This window comes from Argopecten irradians, unplaced genomic scaffold (genome assembly GCF_041381155.1).
Source record: "Argopecten irradians isolate NY unplaced genomic scaffold, Ai_NY scaffold_0499, whole genome shotgun sequence".
NCBI classification, from domain to species: domain Eukaryota; kingdom Metazoa; phylum Mollusca; class Bivalvia; order Pectinida; family Pectinidae; genus Argopecten; species Argopecten irradians.
This window is the reverse complement of record NW_027187966.1, coordinates 18,353-41,078: the sequence shown is the minus strand read 5'-3', so window position 1 is coordinate 41,078 and position 22,726 is coordinate 18,353. Positions and strand designations below refer to the sequence as shown.

Below are 22,726 nucleotides of genomic sequence, written 5' to 3'. Positions count from 1 at the left end.
CAACTACGCTTCAGAATTAATACCTAAATTCAATTTTATTTAAATCACTTTTTCCCCCCTAAATTTCAAATATATTTAATTTTCATTTTTTTCTCTCTTTGGTACATATAGTGAATGTAATTGTGGTCTGAGGCCATAGTAGCCTCACTTAGATTGCCGAGTACAATAAATTTATGAAATTCAGCAAAATAAAATACTATATGGAAGACTGCAGTATGTTCGCATTGCGGATCTTTGTAATAATGGAACGTTTGCCGGTTTTATACTGTTGTCTAACTGAAACAAACCACCAGAGACACTGAACAATTACACCCCACTGGGTCGTCACTCTCCCTTTATTCTGAGCGCTTAGCAGGAACAGTAACTAACTTTTTTTATTAACTAATGGAAAAAGTCTGCCAGAACGACCCTTATTAATTAAAAGGTTAATTTTGTCAGTTTTTTTCCTAATTGGTTGACGGTGATGATAGATAGTAGATTCAAATTTATATCTGTGGTGACCTTAGTACTTAATGCAGAAATATGCAAATATTATATATAACTGAGTGTTCTCCAGGGTGACGTCCTATAGCCACACCGATTTCTTGTAATTAACATGTACATCAGATAATCATTTTGACATTTGTTAAAGAAACTCCATATCTAATATAAAAACGAAAGAAGTTTGATTCGGCCTATATGGATTTATACCGCCCAGGTGGAACCTCAATAAATGTCCATAAATTGATAATTATTTCACTTCATTATGTTAGAATAAGACATAATCTGCCACCGTCAACATCAACAACGGTGTTTATTTCTATACAAAAATATTCAATACAACCTCAAATAACAGTAACAGGTGTAAACGTTGCTACTTTACAGAAGAATCTCCCAATTCTAGACGTGTACATGCACTATACAACGGATATTTTTCGCTTGATTATTTACGCCACTAAAGGATATATATGTACATAGACTACAGGTATCGATACAATGCTGACATCGTCCTTAATAAATTTACACAACTTTATTTCGCGGTCGTGATACAGAATTTGCCCCATATTGACCAGCGAATGCACATGGTTGCTTCTCTACAATAGTATGACGTCATAGTGGTGATGACGAAAGACTAGTTGTGACGTCAAATGTGTGTTGCTTAGCTGCTTAGCAATTAGGCCATGGCGGAGATGATGAGTCTCTCTGCGAGTAGCTCCTTGTTATTGTAATACTTGGATTACCAAAATGGATATCAAACTTTTCTTGATTTTCTTGGTAATCATTTGCGTCGTGCAGCAAGGCCCTGTCGCTTATCGAGGCATTACATGGTAAGTTTGTGCATTTTCTATGGTTTTGTTTTGTCACATTACTAAGCCATGTTCATCTCGAATGTGTACTTCGAATTATTCATTGTATTCTTTATTGTGCCATTCTATTTACTTAAATACTTTTGCTTTTTTTGTGCAGCGTGGAGCCCGAACCAGGATATACAAAAATAATCTTAAATTATCTCACCGCCAGAGACTTTCCGAAAGCCTGTCCAACGCATGGCTATCTGCTGTTGGTGAGTACAGTATTTAATCAAAATGAAGTTTAACCTCGACGTATTGTTCAATGAAAATATGATCTGTAGTCACACGCGCATATATGCTTCGATCGTGCAACAGTCGAAATATTAGCATAGTATGCAACCCTGGAGCCATATTCAATAATCGTTTTATTTATTTCAGACGATCGCAAATGAGGTGTTTTATACCATGCTACGTGGAATTGTTTCTCTGATGATTGTTTACGCATATGTCTATGCACCACTGATTGGAAAGCGCACCAAGCAAAGATGGAGAACAGTCCGTTCCATGTTCAGGGAATGGAGAGCTCGTAAGTAGTATTCATATTCCTCATCATTTTTCTCTACAGCGTTCGGTCATCGTACAAAAAAGGAAAGATTCGCTTTCTCTATTATATTTTAACTGCAGATACCAGTTAACAAATCCCATGACATGTTTCAATCATACGTTATCATTTTCACAGGTCGCTCACTCTGCCGCTTCTGTGGCACTGATCCATGCCAAGCAAAGCGAGCTTCATGGAAGCGCTTCGAACCACGTGTGTGGAATGTAGTGGATTTCGAAAAGCGTGCCCATGCTATGAAGATGTTCAGCCAAGGGCTTGAGCTGTCAGTAGACTTGACAAAGGAGCTCCCCCGCGATGAATTATATTGGGCAAGGAAGTACCGCGACTATTTCGAGGAGGAACATTTGGCTCTGTTCCCGCTTTGTGTTCAGCGTCAAATCAACGCCTGGTACCCACTGCCTTACTAGGTTTGTAAATTTACAGTTATTACAAATAGAGATACACGTATTTTCCCCATTATTAAAGTGAATCTCCTTCTTTGGAACTCTTATATTAGTACCCTACCCCCAGGGCACCCGTGCTTATTAGACTAATGTAAAGGTTGTTTAAACATTTCATTTTCATGCTGAAGCAGATGGCGGAATAAATGAACGTCATTACATTACTTGATATACGTTGTTCTAAGATTGAAATATTCATTTCAGATTCATTGCACTTGCCGAGGAGAAGAATGCAAGAGGATGGGACAGAGGTGGCGATTCCATCCTTGCAACCTGTTCGTTCCGCTCTGCTTTCGTCTCTCATCTTCAACTTTCCGTACTTCATTCTGAACTATTTGACGTCGCTACCGAGTGATCGCCATGTAGAGAAGAATGTCTTGGTACTGGACTGTGTTGTTTTCTGTGTTGTTTACAAGATAAGTTCCGATAGCGTTATTTCGATGATATTTTCCATTTTATGACATGGTCAATATTGATCATTGATATGCATTTAAGAGAATTCATTAAAATATGTTGCTATTGAGAATCGAGTTGTGTTTTGAATTTACGTCCTATTCGGCGCTTGCATGAAATAATTTGTGTTGCACGTTTTACAATGTGTGTTTACAGCTATGACACCTAATATAATGATGTATCATGACTTTGTCGTTCAGGAAATACAGAGTTTACAGAGATCGGTGCTGGTCAGTTACCGTTAGCTAGTACTTCATATATTATATATGTGGACACTAATATCATTGGCATTTGAGAATTAGTTACAGTTTATATCAATTACTCATCAGAGTGACCATTTTACTATTCGTGTATAGTACCATTATTTATACGATTTTACCGATTTTTTTATCTAGACCCCGAAAACGTCTAGGCGCGAATTGATATGAATTGTAACCGATTCTCATATCCCTGTGTGAAATGACCCCCAGATAACAAGAATACTTCCCGGTCGTTGTAGACGAATGTAGTGCATTATTAATTTTTAGGGATATTACAAAACTTTTGTTCTGGCTTTAGCTATTGCAGTTATGTGTATACTTTATACATATGTTTTTATTTTAATATCTGTACTACCGGGATAATTTAGTTTTAACCCATTTTTGGAGCTTTATTGTGCGGTAGGACACATTGTGTTATGAGGCTTGAGTAGTGATTTTCTTCGGGTTCCGGATTTCCCTATCATATTATAGGTTTGTGTATTTGTGACATGTAGGTGAGAATATCTCGAAAACAAGCATGTTGTTGGACACTTTCTTACTCAACTACGCTTCAGAATTAATACCTAAATTCAATTTTATTTAAATCACTTTTTCCCCCCTAAATTTCAAATATATTTAATTTTCATTTTTCTCTCTCTTTGGTACATATAGTGAATGTAATTGTGGTCTGAGGCCATAGTAGCCTCACTTAGATTGCCGAGTACAATAAATTTATGAAATTCAGCAAAATAAAATACTATATGGAAGACTGCAGTATGTTCGCATTGCGGATCTTTGTAATAATGGAACGTTTGCCGGTTTTATACTGTTGTCTAACTGAAACAAACCACCAGAGACACTGAACAATTACACCCCACTGGGTCGTCACTCTCCCTTTATTCTGAGCGCTTAGCAGGAACAGTAACTAACTTTTTTATTAACTAATGGAAAAAGTCTGCCAGAACGACCCTTATTAATTAAAAGGTTAATTTTGTCAGTTTTTTTCCTAATTGGTTGACGGTGATGATAGATAGTAGATTCAAATTTATATCTGTGGTGACCTTAGTACTTAATGCAGAAATATGCAAATATTATATATAACTGAGTGTTCTCCAGGGTGACGTCCTATAGCCACACCGATTTCTTGTAATTAACATGTACATCAGATAATCATTTTGACATTTGTTAAAGAAACTCCATATCTAATATAAAAACGAAAGAAGTTTGATTCGGCCTATATGGATTTATACCGCCCAGGTGGAACCTCAATAAATGTCCATAATTGATAATTATTTCACTTCATTATGTTAGAATAAGACATAATCTGCCACCGTCAACATCAACAACGGTGTTTATTTCTATACAAAAATATTCAATACAACCTCAAATAACAGTAACAGGTGTAAACGTTGCTACTTTACAGAAGAATCTCCCAATTCTAGACGTGTACATGCACTATACAACGGATATTTTTCGCTTGATTATTTACGCCACTAAAGGATATATATGTACATAGACTACAGGTATCGATACAATGCTGACATCGTCCTTAATAAATTTACACAACTTTATTTCGCGGTCGTGATACAGAATTTGCCCCATATTGACCAGCGAATGCACATGGTTGCTTCTCTACAATAGTATGACGTCATAGTGGTGATGACGAAAGACTAGTTGTGACGTCAAATGTGTGTTGCTTAGCTGCTTAGCAATTAGGCCATGGCGGAGATGATGAGTCTCTCTGCGAGTAGCTCCTTGTTATTGTAATACTTGGATAACCAAAATGGATATCAAACTTTTCTTGATTTTCTTGGTAATCATTTGCGTCGTGCAGCAAGGCCCTGTCGCTTATCGAGGCATTACATGGTAAGTCTGTGCATTTTCTATGGTTTTGTTTTGTCACATTACTAAGCCATGTTCATCTCGAATGTGTACTTCGAATTATTCATTGTATTCTTTATTGTGCCATTCTATTTACTTAAATACTTTTGCTTTTTTGTGCAGCGTGGAGCCCGAACCAGGATATACAAAAATAATCTTAAATTATCTCACCGCCAGAGACTTTCCGAAAGCCTGTCCAACGCATGGCTATCTGCTGTTGGTGAGTACAGTATTTAATCAAAATGAAGTTTAACCTCGACGTATTGTTCAATGAAAATATGATCTGTAGTCACACGCGCATATATGCTTCGATCGTGCAACAGTCGAAATATTAGCATAGTATGCAACCCTGGAGCCATATTCAATAATCGTTTTATTTATTTCAGACGATCGGAAATGAGGTGTTTTATACCATGCTACGTGGAATTGTTTCTCTGATGATTGTTTACGCATATGTCTATGCACCACTGATTGGAAAGCGCACCAAGCAAAGATGGAGAACAGTCCGTTCCATGTTCAGGGAATGGAGAGCTCGTAAGTAGTATTCATATTCCTCATCATTTTTCTCTACAGCGTTCGGTCATCGTACAAAAAAGGAAAGATTCGCTTTCTCTATTATATTTTAACTGCAGATACCAGTTAACAAATCCCATGACATGTTTCAATCATACGTTATCATTTTCACAGGTCGCTCACTCTGCCGCTTCTGTGGCACTGATCCATGCCAAGCAAAGCGAGCTTCATGGAAGCGCTTCGAACCACGTGTGTGGAATGTAGTGGATTTCGAAAAGCGTGCCCATGCTATGAAGATGTTCAGCCAAGGGCTTGAGCTGTCAGTAGACTTGACAAAGGAGCTCCCCCGCGATGAATTATATTGGGCAAGGAAGTACCGCGACTATTTCGAGGAGGAACATTTGGCTCTGTTCCCGCTTTGTGTTCAGCGTCAAATCAACGCCTGGTACCCACTGCCTTACTAGGTTTGTAAATTTACAGTTATTACAAATAGAGATACACGTATTTTCCCCATTATTAAAGTGAATCTCCTTCTTTGGAACTCTTATATTAGTACCCTACCCCCAGGGCACCCGTGCTTATTAGACTAATGTAAAGGTTGTTTAAACATTTCATTTTCATGCTGAAGCAGATGGCGGAATAAATGAACGTCATTACATTACTTGATATACGTTGTTCTAAGATTGAAATATTCATTTCAGATTCATTGCACTTGCCGAGGAGAAGAATGCAAGAGGATGGGACAGAGGTGGCGATTCCATCCTTGCAACCTGTTCGTTCCGCTCTGCTTTCGTCTCTCATCTTCAACTTTCCGTACTTCATTCTGAACTATTTGACGTCGCTACCGAGTGATCGCCATGTAGAGAAGAATGTCTTGGTACTGGACTGTGTTGTTTTCTGTGTTGTTTACAAGATAAGTTCCGATAGCGTTATTTCGATGATATTTTCCATTTTATGACATGGTCAATATTGATCATTGATATGCATTTAAGAGAATTCATTAAAATATGTTGCTATTGAGAATCGAGTTGTGTTTTGAATTTACGTCCTATTCGGCGCTTGCATGAAATAATTTGTGTTGCACGTTTTACAATGTGTGTTTACAGCTATGACACCTAATATAATGATGTATCATGACTTTGTCGTTCAGGAAATACAGAGTTTACAGAGATCGGTGCTGGTCAGTTACCGTTAGCTAGTACTTCATATATTATATATGTGGACACTAATATCATTGGCATTTGAGAATTAGTTACAGTTTATATCAATTACTCATCAGAGTGACCATTTTACTATTCGTGTATAGTACCATTATTTATACGATTTTACCGATTTTTTTTATCTAGACCCCGAAAACGTCTAGGCGCGAATTGATATGAATTGTAACCGATTCTCATATCCCTGTGTGAAATGACCCCCAGATAACAAGAATACTTCCCGGTCGTTGTAGACGAATGTAGTGCATTATTAATTTTTAGGGATATTACAAAACTTTTGTTCTGGCTTTAGCTATTGCAGTTATGTGTATACTTTATACATATGTTTTTATTTTAATATCTGTACTACCGGGATAATTTAGTTTTAACCCATTTTTGGAGCTTTATTGTGCGGTAGGACACATTGTGTTATGAGGCTTGAGTAGTGATTTTCTTCGGGTTCCGGATTTCCCTATCATATTATAGGTTTGTGTATTTGTGACATGTAGGTGAGAATATCTCGAAAACAAGCATGTTGTTGGACACTTTCTTACTCAACTACGCTTCAGAATTAATACCTAAATTCAATTTTATTTAAATCACTTTTTTTTCCCCCTAAATTTCAAATATATTTAATTTTCATTTTTTTCTCTCTTTGGTACATATAGTGAATGTAATTGTGGTCTGAGGCCATAGTAGCCTCACTTAGATTGCCGAGTACAATAAATTTATGAAATTCAGCAAAATAAAATACTATATGGAAGACTGCAGTATGTTCGCATTGCGGATCTTTGTAATAATGGAACGTTTGCCGGTTTTATACTGTTGTCTAACTGAAACAAACCACCAGAGACACTGAACAATTACACCCCACTGGGTCGTCACTCTCCCTTTATTCTGAGCGCTTAGCAGGAACAGTAACTTTTTTATTAACTAATGGAAAAAGTCTGCCAGAACGACCCTTATTAATTAAAAGGTTAATTTTGTCAGTTTTTTTCCTAATTGGTTGACGGTGATGATAGATAGTAGATTCAAATTTATATCTGTGGTGACCTTAGTACTTAATGCAGAAATATGCAAATATTATATATAACTGAGTGTTCTCCAGGGTGACGTCCTATAGCCACACCGATTTCTTGTAATTAACATGTACATCAGATAATCATTTTGACATTTGTTAAAGAAACTCCATATCTAATATAAAAACGAAAGAAGTTTGATTCGGCCTATATGGATTTATACCGCCCAGGTGGAACCTCAATAAATGTCCATAATTGATAATTATTTCACTTCATTATGTTAGAATAAGACATAATCTGCCACCGTCAACATCAACAACGGTGTTTATTTCTATACAAAAATATTCAATACAACCTCAAATAACAGTAACAGGTGTAAACGTTGCTACTTTACAGAAGAATCTCCCAATTCTAGACGTGTACATGCACTATACAACGGATATTTTTCGCTTGATTATTTACGCCACTAAAGGATATATATGTACATAGACTACAGGTATCGATACAATGCTGACATCGTCCTTAATAAATTTACACAACTTTATTTCGCGGTCGTGATACAGAATTTGCCCCATATTGACCAGCGAATGCACATGGTTGCTTCTCTACAATAGTATGACGTCATAGTGGTGATGACGAAAGACTAGTTGTGACGTCAAATGTGTGTTGCTTAGCTGCTTAGCAATTAGGCCATGGCGGAGATGATGAGTCTCTCTGCGAGTAGCTCCTTGTTATTGTAATACTTGGATTACCAAAATGGATATCAAAGTTTTCTTGATTTTCTTGGTAATCATTTGCGTCGTGCAGCAAGGCCCTGTCGCTTATCGAGGCATTACATGGTAAGTTTGTGCATTTTCTATGGTTTTGTTTTGTCACATTACTAAAGCCATGTTCATCTCGAATGTGTACTTCGAATTATTCATTGTATTCTTTATTGTGCCATTCTATTTACTTAAATACTTTTGCTTTTTTTGTGCAGCGTGGAGCCCGAACCAGGATATACAAAAATAATCTTAAATTATCTCACCGCCAGAGACTTTCCGAAAGCCTGTCCAACGCATGGCTATCTGCTGTTGGTGAGTACAGTATTTAATCAAAATGAAGTTTAACCTCGACGTATTGTTCAATGAAAATATGATCTGTAGTCACACGCGCATATATGCTTCGATCGTGCAACAGTCGAAATATTAGCATAGTATGCAACCCTGGAGCCATATTCAATAATCGTTTTATTTATTTCAGACGATCGGAAATGAGGTGTTTTATACCATGCTACGTGGAATTGTTTCTCTGATGATTGTTTACGCATATGTCTATGCACCACTGATTGGAAAGCGCACCAAGCAAAGATGGAGAACAGTCCGTTCCATGTTCAGGGAATGGAGAGCTCGTAAGTAGTATTCATATTCCTCATCATTTTTCTCTACAGCGTTCGGTCATCGTACAAAAAAGGAAAGATTCGCTTTCTCTATTATATTTTAACTGCAGATACCAGTTAACAAATCCCATGACATGTTTCAATCATACGTTATCATTTTCACAGGTCGCTCACTCTGCCGCTTCTGTGGCACTGATCCATGCCAAGCAAAGCGAGCTTCATGGAAGCGCTTCGAACCACGTGTGTGGAATGTAGTGGATTTCGAAAAGCGTGCCCATGCTATGAAGATGTTCAGCCAAGGGCTTGAGCTGTCAGTAGACTTGACAAAGGAGCTCCCCCGCGATGAATTATATTGGGCAAGGAAGTACCGCGACTATTTCGAGGAGGAACATTTGGCTCTGTTCCCGCTTTGTGTTCAGCGTCAAATCAACGCCTGGTACCCACTGCCTTACTAGGTTTGTAAATTTACAGTTATTACAAATAGAGATACACGTATTTTCCCCATTATTAAAGTGAATCTCCTTCTTTGGAACTCTTATATTAGTACCCTACCCCCAGGGCACCCGTGCTTATTAGACTAATGTAAAGGTTGTTTAAACATTTCATTTTCATGCTGAAGCAGATGGCGGAATAAATGAACGTCATTACATTACTTGATATACGTTGTTCTAAGATTGAAATATTCATTTCAGATTCATTGCACTTGCCGAGGAGAAGAATGCAAGAGGATGGGACAGAGGTGGCGATTCCATCCTTGCAACCTGTTCGTTCCGCTCTGCTTTCGTCTCTCATCTTCAACTTTCCGTACTTCATTCTGAACTATTTGACGTCGCTACCGAGTGATCGCCATGTAGAGAAGAATGTCTTGGTACTGGACTGTGTTGTTTTCTGTGTTGTTTACAAGATAAGTTCCGATAGCGTTATTTCGATGATATTTTCCATTTTATGACATGGTCAATATTGATCATTGATATGCATTTAAGAGAATTCATTAAAATATGTTGCTATTGAGAATCGAGTTGTGTTTTGAATTTACGTCCTATTCGGCGCTTGCATGAAATAATTTGTGTTGCACGTTTTACAATGTGTGTTTACAGCTATGACACCTAATATAATGATGTATCATGACTTTGTCGTTCAGGAAATACAGAGTTTACAGAGATCGGTGCTGGTCAGTTACCGTTAGCTAGTACTTCATATATTATATATGTGGACACTAATATCATTGGCATTTGAGAATTAGTTACAGTTTATATCAATTACTCATCAGAGTGACCATTTTACTATTCGTGTATAGTACCATTATTTATACGATTTTACCGATTTTTTTTTATCTAGACCCCGAAAACGTCTAGGCGCGAATTGATATGAATTGTAACCGATTCTCATATCCCTGTGTGAAATGACCCCCAGATAACAAGAATACTTCCCGGTCGTTGTAGACGAATGTAGTGCATTATTAATTTTTAGGGATATTACAAAACTTTTGTTCTGGCTTTAGCTATTGCAGTTATGTGTATACTTTATACATATGTTTTTTTTTTAATATCTGTACTACCGGGATAATTTAGTTTTAACCCATTTTTGGAGCTTTATTGTGCGGTAGGACACATTGTGTTATGAGGCTTGAGTAGTGATTTTCTTCGGGTTCCGGATTTCCCTATCATGTTATAGGTTTGTGTATTTGTGACATGTAGGTGAGAATATCTCGAAAACAAGCATGTTGTTGGACACTTTCTTACTCAACTACGCTTCAGAATTAATACCTAAATTCAATTTTATTTAAATCACTTTTTTTCCCCCTAAATTTCAAATATATTTAATTTTCATTTTTTTCTCTCTTTTGGTACATATAGTGAATGTAATTGTGGTCTGAGGCCATAGTAGCCTCACTTAGATTGCCGAGTACAATAAATTTATGAAATTCAGCAAAATAAAATACTATATGGAAGACTGCAGTATGTTCGCATTGCGGATCTTTGTAATAATGGAACGTTTGCCGGTTTTATACTGTTGTCTAACTGAAACAAACCACCAGAGACACTGAACAATTACACCCCACTGGGTCGTCACTCTCCCTTTATTCTGAGCGCTTAGCAGGAACAGTAACTAACTTTTTTATTAACTAATGGAAAAAGTCTGCCAGAACGACCCTTATTAATTAAAAGGTTAATTTTGTCAGTTTTTTTCCTAATTGGTTGACGGTGATGATAGATAGTAGATTCAAATTTATATCTGTGGTGACCTTAGTACTTAATGCAGAAATATGCAAATATTATATATAACTGAGTGTTCTCCAGGGTGACGTCCTATAGCCACACCGATTTCTTGTAATTAACATGTACATCAGATAATCATTTTGACATTTGTTAAAGAAACCCCATATCTAATATAAAAACGAAAGAAGTTTGATTCGGCCTATATGGATTTATACCGCCCAGGTGGAACCTCAATAAATGTCCATAATTGATAATTATTTCACTTCATTATGTTAGAATAAGACATAATCTGCCACCGTCAACATCAACAACGGTGTTTATTTCTATACAAAAATATTCAATACAACCTCAAATAACAGTAACAGGTGTAAACGTTGCTACTTTACAGAAGAATCTCCCAATTCTAGACGTGTACATGCACTATACAACGGATATTTTTCGCTTGATTATTTACGCCACTAAAGGATATATATGTACATAGACTACAGGTATCGATACAATGCTGACATCGTCCTTAATAAATTTACACAACTTTATTTCGCGGTCGTGATACAGAATTTGCCCCATATTGACCAGCGAATGCACATGGTTGCTTCTCTACAATAGTATGACGTCATAGTGGTGATGACGAAAGACTAGTTGTGACGTCAAATGTGTGTTGCTTAGCTGCTTAGCAATTAGGCCATGGCGGAGATGATGAGTCTCTCTGCGAGTAGCTCCTTGTTATTGTAATACTCGGATTACCAAAATGGATATCAAACTTTTCTTGATTTTCTTGGTAATCATTTGCGTCGTGCAGCAAGGCCCTGTCGCTTATCGAGGCATTACATGGTAAGTTTGTGCATTTTCTATGGTTTTGTTTTGTCACATTACTAAGGCATGTTCATCTCGAATGTGTACTTCGAATTATTCATTGTATTCTTTATTGTGCCATTCTATTTACTTAAATACTTTTGCTTTCTTTTGTGCAGCGTGGAGCCCGAACCAGGATATACAAAAATAATCTTAAATTATCTCACCGCCAGAGACTTTCCGAAAGCCTGTCCAACGCATGGCTATCTGCTGTTGGTGAGTACAGTATTTAATCAAAATGAAGTTTAACCTCGACGTATTGTTCAATGAAAATATGATCTGTAGTCACACGCGCATATATGCTTCGATCGTGCAACAGTCGAAATATTAGCATAGTATGCAACCCTGGAGCCATATTCAATAATCGTTTTATTTATTTCAGACGATCGGAAATGAGGTGTTTTATACCATGCTACGTGGAATTGTTTCTCTGATGATTGTTTACGCATATGTCTATGCACCACTGATTGGAAAGCGCACCAAGCAAAGATGGAGAACAGTCCGTTCCATGTTCAGGGAATGGAGAGCTCGTAAGTAGTATTCATATTCCTCATCATTTTTCTCTACAGCGTTCGGTCATCGTACAAAAAAGGAAAGATTCGCTTTCTCTATTATATTTTAACTGCAGATACCAGTTAACAAATCCCATGACATGTTTCAATCATACGTTATCATTTTCACAGGTCGCTCACTCTGCCGCTTCTGTGGCACTGATCCATGCCAAGCAAAGCGAGCTTCATGGAAGCGCTTCGAACCACGTGTGTGGAATGTAGTGGATTTCGAAAAGCGTGCCCATGCTATGAAGATGTTCAGCCAAGGGCTTGAGCTGTCAGTAGACTTGACAAAGGAGCTCCCCCGCGATGAATTATATTGGGCAAGGAAGTACCGCGACTATTTCGAGGAGGAACATTTGGCTCTGTTCCCGCTTTGTGTTCAGCGTCAAATCAACGCCTGGTACCCACTGCCTTACTAGGTTTGTAAATTTACAGTTATTACAAATAGAGATACACGTATTTTCCCCATTATTAAAGTGAATCTCCTTCTTTGGAACTCTTATATTAGTACCCTACCCCCAGGGCACCCGTGCTTATTAGACTAATGTAAAGGTTGTTTAAACATTTCATTTTCATGCTGAAGCAGATGGCGGAATAAATGAACGTCATTACATTACTTGATATACGTTGTTCTAAGATTGAAATATTCATTTCAGATTCATTGCACTTGCCGAGGAGAAGAATGCAAGAGGATGGGACAGAGGTGGCGATTCCATCCTTGCAACCTGTTCGTTCCGCTCTGCTTTCGTCTCTCATCTTCAACTTTCCGTACTTCATTCTGAACTATTTGACGTCGCTACCGAGTGATCGCCATGTAGAGAAGAATGTCTTGGTACTGGACTGTGTTGTTTTCTGTGTTGTTTACAAGATAAGTTCCGATAGCGTTATTTCGATGATATTTTCCATTTTATGACATGGTCAATATTGATCATTGATATGCATTTAAGAGAATTCATTAAAATATGTTGCTATTGAGAATCGAGTTGTGTTTTGAATTTACTTCCTATTCGGCGCTTGCATGAAATAATTTGTGTTGCACGTTTTACAATGTGTGTTTACAGCTATGACACCTAATATAATGATGTATCATGACTTTGTCGTTCAGGAAATACAGAGTTTACAGAGATCGGTGCTGGTCAGTTACCGTTAGCTAGTACTTCATATATTATATATGTGGACACTAATATCATTGGCATTTGAGAATTAGTTACAGTTTATATCAATTACTCATCAGAGTGACCATTTTACTATTCGTGTATAGTACCATTATTTATACGATTTTACCGATTTTTTTTATCTAGACCCCGAAAACGTCTAGGCGCGAATTGATATGAATTGTAACCGATTCTCATATCCCTGTGTGAAATGACCCCCAGATAACAAGAATACTTCCCGGTCGTTGTAGACGAATGTAGTGCATTATTAATTTTTAGGGATATTACAAAACTTTTGTTCTGGCTTTAGCTATTGCAGTTATGTGTATACTTTATACATATGTTTTTATTTTAATATCTGTACTACCGGGATAATTTAGTTTTAACCCATTTTTGGAGCTTTATTGTGCGGTAGGACACATTGTGTTATGAGGCTTGAGTAGTGATTTTCTTCGGGTTCCGGATTTCCCTATCATATTATAGGTTTGTGTATTTGTGACATGTAGGTGAGAATATCTCGAAAACAAGCATGTTGTTGGACACTTTCTTACTCAACTACGCTTCAGAATTAATACCTAAATTCAATTTTATTTAAATCACTTTTTCCCCCCTAAATTTCAAATATATTTAATTTTCATTTTTTTTCTCTCTTTGGTACATATAGTGAATGTAATTGTGGTCTGAGGCCATAGTAGCCTCACTTAGATTGCCGAGTACAATAAATTTATGAAATTCAGCAAAATAAAATACTATATGGAAGACTGCAGTATGTTCGCATTGCGGATCTTTGTAATAATGGAACGTTTGCCGGTTTTATACTGTTGTCTAACTGAAACAAACCACCAGAGACACTGAACAATTACACCCCACTGGGTCGTCACTCTCCCTTTATTCTGAGCGCTTAGCAGGAACAGTAACTAACTTTTTTATTAACTAATGGAAAAAGTCTGCCAGAACGACCCTTATTAATTAAAAGGTTAATTTTGTCAGTTTTTTTTTCTAATTGGTTGACGGTGATGATATATAGTAGATTCAAATTTATATCTGTGGTGACCTTAGTACTTAATGCAGAAATATGCAAATATTATATATAACTGAGTGTTCTCCAGGGTGACGTCCTATAGCCACACCGATTTCTTGTAATTAACATGTACATCAGATAATCATTTTGACATTTGTTAAAGAAACCCCATATCTAATATAAAAACGAAAGAAGTTTGATTCGGCCTATATGGATTTATACCGCCCAGGTGGAACCTCAATAAATGTCCATAATTGATAATTATTTCACTTCATTATGTTAGAATAAGACATAATCTGCCACCGTCAACATCAACAACGGTGTTTATTTCTATACAAAAAAATGCAATACAACCTCAAATAACAGTAACAGGTGTAAACGTTGCTACTTTACAGAAGAATCTCCCAATTCTAAACGCGTACATGCACTATACAACGGATATTTTTCGCTTGATTATTTACGCCACTAAAGGATATATATGTACATAGACTACAGTATCGATACAATGCTGACATCGTCCTTAATAAATTTACACAACTTTATTTCGCGGTCGCGATACAGAATTTGCCCCATATTGACCAGCGAATGCACATGGTTGCTTCTCTACAATAGTATGACGTCATAGTGGTGATGACGAAAGACTAGTTGTGACGTCAAATGTGTGTTGCTTAGCTGCTTAGCAATTAGGCCATGGCGGAGATGATGAGTCTCTCTGCGAGTAGCTCCTTGTTATTGTAATACTTGGATTACCAAAATGGATATCAAACTTTTCTTGATTTTCTTGGTAATCATTTGCGTCGTGCAGCAAGGCCCTGTCGCTTATCGAGGCATTACATGGTTAGTTTGTGCATTTTCTATGGTTTTGTTTTGTCACATTACTAAGGCATGTTCATCTCGAATGTGTACTTCGAATTATTCATTGTATTCTTTATTGTGCCATTCTATTTACTTAAATACTTTTGCTTTCTTTTGTGCAGCGTGGAGCCCGAACCAGGATATACAAAAATAATCTTAAATTATCTCACCGCCAGAGACTTTCCGAAAGCCTGTCCAACGCATGGCTATCTGCTGTTGGTGAGTACAGTATTTAATCAAAATGAAGTTTAACCTCGACGTATTGTTCAATGAAAATATGATCTGTAGTCACACGCGCATATATGCTTCGATCGTGCAACAGTCGAAATATTAGCATAGTATGCAACCCTGGAGCCATATTCAATAATCGTTTTATTTATTTCAGACGATCGGAAATGAGGTGTTTTATACCATGCTACGTGGAATTGTTTCTCTGATGATTGTTTACGCATATGTCTATGCACCACTGATTGGAAAGCGCACCAAGCAAAGATGGAGAACAGTCCGTTCCATGTTCAGGGAATGGAGAGCTCGTAAGTAGTATTCATATTCCTCATCATTTTTCTCTACAGCGTTCGGTCATCGTACAAAAAAGGAAAGATTCGCTTTCTCTATTATATTTTAACTGCAGATACCAGTTAACAAATCCCATGACATGTTTCAATCATACGTTATCATTTTCACAGGTCGCTCACTCTGCCGCTTCTGTGGCACTGATCCATGCCAAGCAAAGCGAGCTTCATGGAAGCGCTTCGAACCACGTGTGTGGAATGTAGTGGATTTCGAAAAGCGTGCCCATGCTATGAAGATGTTCAGCCAAGGGCTTGAGCTGTCAGTAGACTTGACAAAGGAGCTCCCCCGCGATGAATTATATTGGGCAAGGAAGTACCGCGACTATTTCGAGGAGGAACATTTGGCTCTGTTCCCGCTTTGTGTTCAGCGTCAAATCAACGCCTGGTACCCACTGCCTTACTAGGTTTGTAAATTTACAGTTATTACAAATAGAGATACACGTATTTTCCCCATTATTAAAGTGAATCTCCTTCTTTGGAACTCTTATATTAGTACCCTACCCCCAGGGCACCCGTGCTTATTAGACTAATGTAAAGGTTGTTTAAACATTTCATTTTCATGCTGAAGCAGATGGCGGAATAAATGAACGTCATTACATTACTTGATATACGTTGTTCTAAGATTGAAATATTCATTTCAGATTCATTGCACTTGCCGAGGAGAAGAATGCAAGAGGATGGGACAGAGGTGGCGATTCCATCCTTGCAACCTGTTCGTTCCGCTCTGCTTTCGTCTCTCATCTTCAACTTTCCGTACTTCATTCTGAACTATTTGACGTCGCTACCGAGTGATCGCCATGTAGAGAAGAATGTCTTGGTACTGGACTGTGTTGTTTTCTGTGTTGTTTACAAGATAAGTTCCGATAGCGTTATTTCGATGATATTTTCCATTTTATGACATGGTCAATATTGATCATTGATATGCATTTAAGAGAATTCATTAAAATATGTTGCTATTGAGAATCGAGTTGTGTTTTGAATTTACGTCCTATTCGGCGCTTGCATGAAATAATTTGTGTTGCACGTTTTACAATGTGTGTTTACAGCTATGACACCTAATATAATGATGTATCATGACTTTGTCGTTCAGGAAATACAGAGTTTACAGAGATCGGTGCTGGTCAGTTACCGTTAGCTAGTACCTTCATATATTATATATGTGGACACTAATATCATTGGCATTTGAGAATTAGTTACAGTTTATATCAATTACTCATCAGAGTGACCATTTTACTATTCGTGTATAGTACCATTATTTATACGATTTTACCGATTTTTTTTTATCTAGACCCCGAAAACGTCTAGGCGCGAATTGATATGAATTGTAACCGATTCTCATATCCCTGTGTGAAATGACCCCCAGATAACAAGAATACTTCCCGGTCGTTGAGACGAATGTAGTGCATTATTAATTTTTAGGGATATTACAAAACTTTTGTTCTGGCTTTAGCTATTGCAGTTATGTGTATACTTTATACATATGTTTTTATTTTAATATCTGTACTACCGGGATAATTTAGTTTTAACCCATTTTTGGAGCTTTATTGTGCGGTAGGACACATTGTGTTATGAGGCTTGAGTAGTGATTTTCTTCGGGTTCCGGATTTCCCTATCATATTATAGGTTTGTGTATTTGTGACATGTAGGTGAGAATATCTCGAAAACAAGCATGTTGTTGGACACTTTCTTACTCAACTACGCTTCAGAATTAATACCTAAATTCAATTTTATTTAAATCACTTTTTTCCCCTAAATTTCAAATATATTTAATTTTCATTTTTTTCTCTCTTTGGTACATATAGTGAATGTAATTGTGGTCTGAGGCCATAGTAGCCTCACTTAGATTGCCGAGTACAATAAATTTATGAAATTCAGCAAAATAAAATACTATATGGAAGACTGCAGTATGTTCGCATTGCGGATCTTTGTAATAATGGAACGTTTGCCGGTTTTATACTGTTGTCTAACTGAAACAAACCACCAGAGACACTGAACAATTACACCCCACTGGGTCGTCACTCTCCCTTTATTCTGAGCGCTTAGCAGGAACAGTAACTAACTTTTTTATTAACTAATGGAAAAAGTCTGCCAGAACGACCCTTATTAATTAAAAGGTTAATTTTGTCAGTTTTTTTCCTAATTGGTTGACGGTGATGATAGATAGTAGATTCAAATTTATATCTGTGGTGACCTTAGTACTTAATGCAGAAATATGCAAATATTATATATAACTGAGTGTTCTCCAGGGTGACGTCCTATAGCCACACCGATTTCTTGTAATTAACATGTACATCAGATAATCATTTTGACATTTGTTAAAGAAACCCCATATCTAATATAAAAACGAAAGAAGTTTGATTCGGCCTATATGGATTTATACCGCCCAGGTGGAACCTCAATAAATGTCCATAATTGATAATTATTTCACTTCATTATGTTAGAATAAGACATAATCTGCCACCGTCAACATCAACAACGGTGTTTATTTCTATACAAAAATATTCAATACAACCTCAAATAACAGTAACAGGTGTAAACGTTGCTACTTTACAGAAGAATCTCCCAATTCTAGACGTGTACATGCACTATACAACGGATATTTTTCGCTTGATTATTTACGCCACTAAAGGATATATATGTACATAGACTACAGGTATCGATACAATGCTGACATCGTCCTTAATAAATTTACACAACTTTATTTCGCGGTCGTGATACAGAATTTGCCCCATATTGACCAGCGAATGCACATGGTTGCTTCTCTACAATAGTATGACGTCATAGTGGTGATGACGAAAGACTAGTTGTGACGTCAAATGTGTGTTGCTTAGCTGCTTAGCAATTAGGCCATGGCGGAGATGATGAGTCTCTCTGCGAGTAGCTCCTTGTTATTGTAATACTTGGATTACCAAAATGGATATCAAACTTTTCTTGATTTTCTTGGTAATCATTTGCGTCGTGCAGCAAGGCCCTGTCGCTTATCGAGGCATTACATGGTAAGTTTGTGCATTTTCTATGGTTTTGTTTTGTCACATTACTAAGCCATGTTCATCTCGAATGTGTACTTCGAATTATTCATTGTATTCTTTATTGTGCCATTCTATTTACTTAAATACTTTTGCTTTTTTTTTGTGCAGCGTGGAGCCCGAACCAGGATATACAAAAATAATCTTAAATTATCTCACCGCCAGAGACTTTCCGAAAGCCTGTCCAACGCATGGCTATCTGCTGTTGGTGAGTACAGTATTTAATCAAAATGAAGTTTAACCTCGACGTATTGTTCAATGAAAATATGATCTGTAGTCACACGCGCATATATGCTTCGATCGTGCAACAGTCGAAATATTAGCATAGTATGCAACCCTGGAGCCATATTCAATAATCGTTTTATTTATTTCAGACGATCGGAAATGAGGTGTTTTATACCATGCTACGTGGAATTGTTTCTCTGATGATTGTTTACGCATATGTCTATGCACCACTGATTGGAAAGCGCACCAAGCAAAGATGGAGAACAGTCCGTTCCATGTTCAGGGAATGGAGAGCTCGTAAGTAGTATTCATATTCCTCATCATTTTTCTCTACAGCGTTCGGTCATCGTACAAAAAAGGAAAGATTCGCTTTCTCTATTATATTTTAACTGCAGATACCAGTTAACAAATCCCATGACATGTTTCAATCATACGTTATCATTTTCACAGGTCGCTCACTCTGCCGCTTCTGTGGCACTGATCCATGCCAAGCAAAGCGAGCTTCATGGAAGCGCTTCGAACCACGTGTGTGGAATGTAGTGGATTTCGAAAAGCGTGCCCATGCTATGAAGATGTTCAGCCAAGGGCTTGAGCTGTCAGTAGACTTGACAAAGGAGCTCCCCCGCGATGAATTATATTGGGCAAGGAAGTACCGCGACTATTTCGAGGAGGAACATTTGGCTCTGTTCCCGCTTTGTGTTCAGCGTCAAATCAACGCCTGGTACCCACTGCCTTACTAGGTTTGTAAATTTACAGTTATTACAAATAGAGATACACGTATTTTCCCCATTATTAAAGTGAATCTCCTTCTTTGGAACTCTTATATTAGTACCCTACCCCCAGGGCACCCGTGCTTATTAGACTAATGTAAAGGTTGTTTAAACATTTCATTTTCATGCTGAAGCAGATGGCGGAATAAATGAACGTCATTACATTACTTGATATACGTTGTTCTAAGATTGAAATATTCATTTCAGATTCATTGCACTTGCCGAGGAGAAGAATGCAAGAGGATGGGACAGAGGTGGCGATTCCATCCTTGCAACCTGTTCGTTCCGCTCTGCTTTCGTCTCTCATCTTCAACTTTCCGTACTTCATTCTGAACTATTTGACGTCGCTACCGAGTGATCGCCATGTAGAGAAGAATGTCTTGGTACTGGACTGTGTTGTTTTCTGTGTTGTTTACAAGATAAGTTCCGATAGCGTTATTTCGATGATATTTTCCATTTTATGACATGGTCAATATTGATCATTGATATGCATTTAAGAGAATTCATTAAAATATGTTGCTATTGAGAATCGAGTTGTGTTTTGAATTTACGTCCTATTCGGCGCTTGCATGAAATAATTTGTGTTGCACGTTTTACAATGTGTGTTTACAGCTATGACACCTAATATAATGATGTATCATGACTTTGTCGTTCAGGAAATACAGAGTTTACAGAGATCGGTGCTGGTCAGTTACCGTTAGCTAGTACTTCATATATTATATATGTGGACACTAATATCATTGGCATTTGAGAATTAGTTACAGTTTATATCAATTACTCATCAGAGTGACCATTTTACTATTCGTGTATAGTACCATTATTTATACGATTTTACCGATTTTTTTTTATCTAGACCCCGAAAACGTCTAGGCGCGAATTGATATGAATTGTAACCGATTCTCATATCCCTGTGTGAAATGACCCCCAGATAACAAGAATACTTCCCGGTCGTTGTAGACGAATGTAGTGCATTATTAATTTTTAGGGATATTACAAAACTTTTGTTCTGGCTTTAGCTATTGCAGTTATGTGTATACTTTATACATATGTTTTTATTTTAATATCTGTACTACCGGGATAATTTAGTTTTAACCCATTTTTGGAGCTTTATTGTGCGGTAGGACACATTGTGTTATGAGGCTTGAGTAGTGATTTTCTTCGGGTTCCGGATTTCCCTATCATATTATAGGTTTGTGTATTTGTGACATGTAGGTGAGAATATCTCGAAAACAAGCATGTTGTTGGACACTTTCTTACTCAACTACGCTTCAGAATTAATACCTAAATTCAATTTTATTTAAATCACTTTTTTTCCCCTAAATTTCAAATATATTTAATTTTCATTTTTTTCTCTCTTTGGTACATATAGTGAATGTAATTGTGGTCTGAGGCCATAGTAGCCTCACTTAGATTGCCGAGTACAATAAATTTATGAAATTCAGCAAAATAAAATACTATATGGAAGACTGCAGTATGTTCGCATTGCGGATCTTTGTAATAATGGAACGTTTGCCGGTTTTATACTGTTGTCTAACTGAAACAAACCACCAGAGACACTGAACAATTACACCCCACTGGGTCGTCACTCTCCCTTTATTCTGAGCGCTTAGCAGGAACAGTAACTAACTTTTTTATTAACTAATGGAAAAAGTCTGCCAGAACGACCCTTATTAATTAAAAGGTTAATTTTGTCAGTTTTTTTCCTAATTGGTTGACGGTGATGATAGATAGTAGATTCAAATTTATATCTGTGGTGACCTTAGTACTTAATGCAGAAATATGCAAATATTATATATAACTGAGTGTTCTCCAGGGTGACGTCCTATAGCCACACCGATTTCTTGTAATTAACATGTACATCAGATAATCATTTTGACATTTGTTAAAGAAACCCCATATCTAATATAAAAACGAAAGAAGTTTGATTCGGCCTATATGGATTTATACCGCCCAGGTGGAACCTCAATAAATGTCCATAATTGATAATTATTTCACTTCATTATGTTAGAATAAGACATAATCTGCCACCGTCAACATCAACAACGGTGTTTATTTCTATACAAAAATATTCAATACAACCTCAAATAACAGTAACAGGTGTAAACGTTGCTACTTTACAGAAGAATCTCCCAATTCTAGACGTGTACATGCACTATACAACGGATATTTTTCGCTTGATTATTTACGCCACTAAAGGATATATATGTACATAGACTACAGGTATCGATACAATGCTGACATCGTCCTTAATAAATTTACACAACTTTATTTCGCGGTCGTGATACAGAATTTGCCCCATATTGACCAGCGAATGCACATGGTTGCTTCTCTACAATAGTATGACGTCATAGAGGTGATGACGAAAGACTAGTTGTGACGTCAAATGTGTGTTGCTTAGCTGCTTAGCAATTAGGCCATGGCGGAGATGATGAGTCTCTCTGCGAGTAGCTCCTTGTTATTGTAATA

At 37.2% G+C, this 22,726-nt stretch overlaps 3 protein-coding genes across 3 annotated transcripts; all 3 read left to right on the top strand.

Annotated features, from left to right (window-relative positions):
- Positions 1–8,390: 8,390 nt before the first annotated feature.
- On the top strand, positions 8,391–9,467 carry LOC138312863 (uncharacterized). The gene is made up of 4 exons (XM_069253596.1): positions 8,391–8,473; positions 8,614–8,710; positions 8,877–9,024; positions 9,178–9,467. The coding sequence occupies exons 1-4, from the start codon at positions 8,391–8,393 to the stop codon at positions 9,465–9,467; spliced, it is 618 nt and encodes a 205-aa protein (XP_069109697.1).
- A 2,512-nt stretch (positions 9,468–11,979) lies between these two features.
- LOC138312867 (uncharacterized) lies at positions 11,980–13,056 on the top strand. The gene is made up of 4 exons (XM_069253601.1): positions 11,980–12,062; positions 12,203–12,299; positions 12,466–12,613; positions 12,767–13,056. The coding sequence occupies exons 1-4, from the start codon at positions 11,980–11,982 to the stop codon at positions 13,054–13,056; spliced, it is 618 nt and encodes a 205-aa protein (XP_069109702.1).
- A 2,510-nt stretch (positions 13,057–15,566) lies between these two features.
- Positions 15,567–16,643, top strand: LOC138312866 (uncharacterized). Its single transcript, XM_069253600.1, has 4 exons — positions 15,567–15,649; positions 15,790–15,886; positions 16,053–16,200; positions 16,354–16,643. The coding sequence occupies exons 1-4, from the start codon at positions 15,567–15,569 to the stop codon at positions 16,641–16,643; spliced, it is 618 nt and encodes a 205-aa protein (XP_069109701.1).
- The last annotated feature ends 6,083 nt before the right edge of the window (positions 16,644–22,726 follow it).

Bases quoted from the DNA above. Each gene is read 5' to 3' on its own strand.
- LOC138312863 (XM_069253596.1), top strand. From the start codon at position 8,391: ATGGATATCAAAGTTTTCTTGATTTTCTTGGTAATCATTTGCGTCGTG. The intron at 8,474-8,613 runs GTAAGTTTGTGC...TTTTTTGTGCAG, and splicing joins GCTTATCGAGGCATTACATG to CGTGGAGCCCGAACCAGGAT. The intron at 9,025-9,177 runs GTAAGTAGTATT...TCATTTTCACAG, and splicing joins GTTCAGGGAATGGAGAGCTC to GTCGCTCACTCTGCCGCTTC.
- LOC138312867 (XM_069253601.1), top strand. From the start codon at position 11,980: ATGGATATCAAACTTTTCTTGATTTTCTTGGTAATCATTTGCGTCGTG. The intron at 12,063-12,202 runs GTAAGTTTGTGC...TCTTTTGTGCAG, and splicing joins GCTTATCGAGGCATTACATG to CGTGGAGCCCGAACCAGGAT. The intron at 12,614-12,766 runs GTAAGTAGTATT...TCATTTTCACAG, and splicing joins GTTCAGGGAATGGAGAGCTC to GTCGCTCACTCTGCCGCTTC.
- LOC138312866 (XM_069253600.1), top strand. From the start codon at position 15,567: ATGGATATCAAACTTTTCTTGATTTTCTTGGTAATCATTTGCGTCGTG. The intron at 15,650-15,789 runs GTTAGTTTGTGC...TCTTTTGTGCAG, and splicing joins GCTTATCGAGGCATTACATG to CGTGGAGCCCGAACCAGGAT. The intron at 16,201-16,353 runs GTAAGTAGTATT...TCATTTTCACAG, and splicing joins GTTCAGGGAATGGAGAGCTC to GTCGCTCACTCTGCCGCTTC.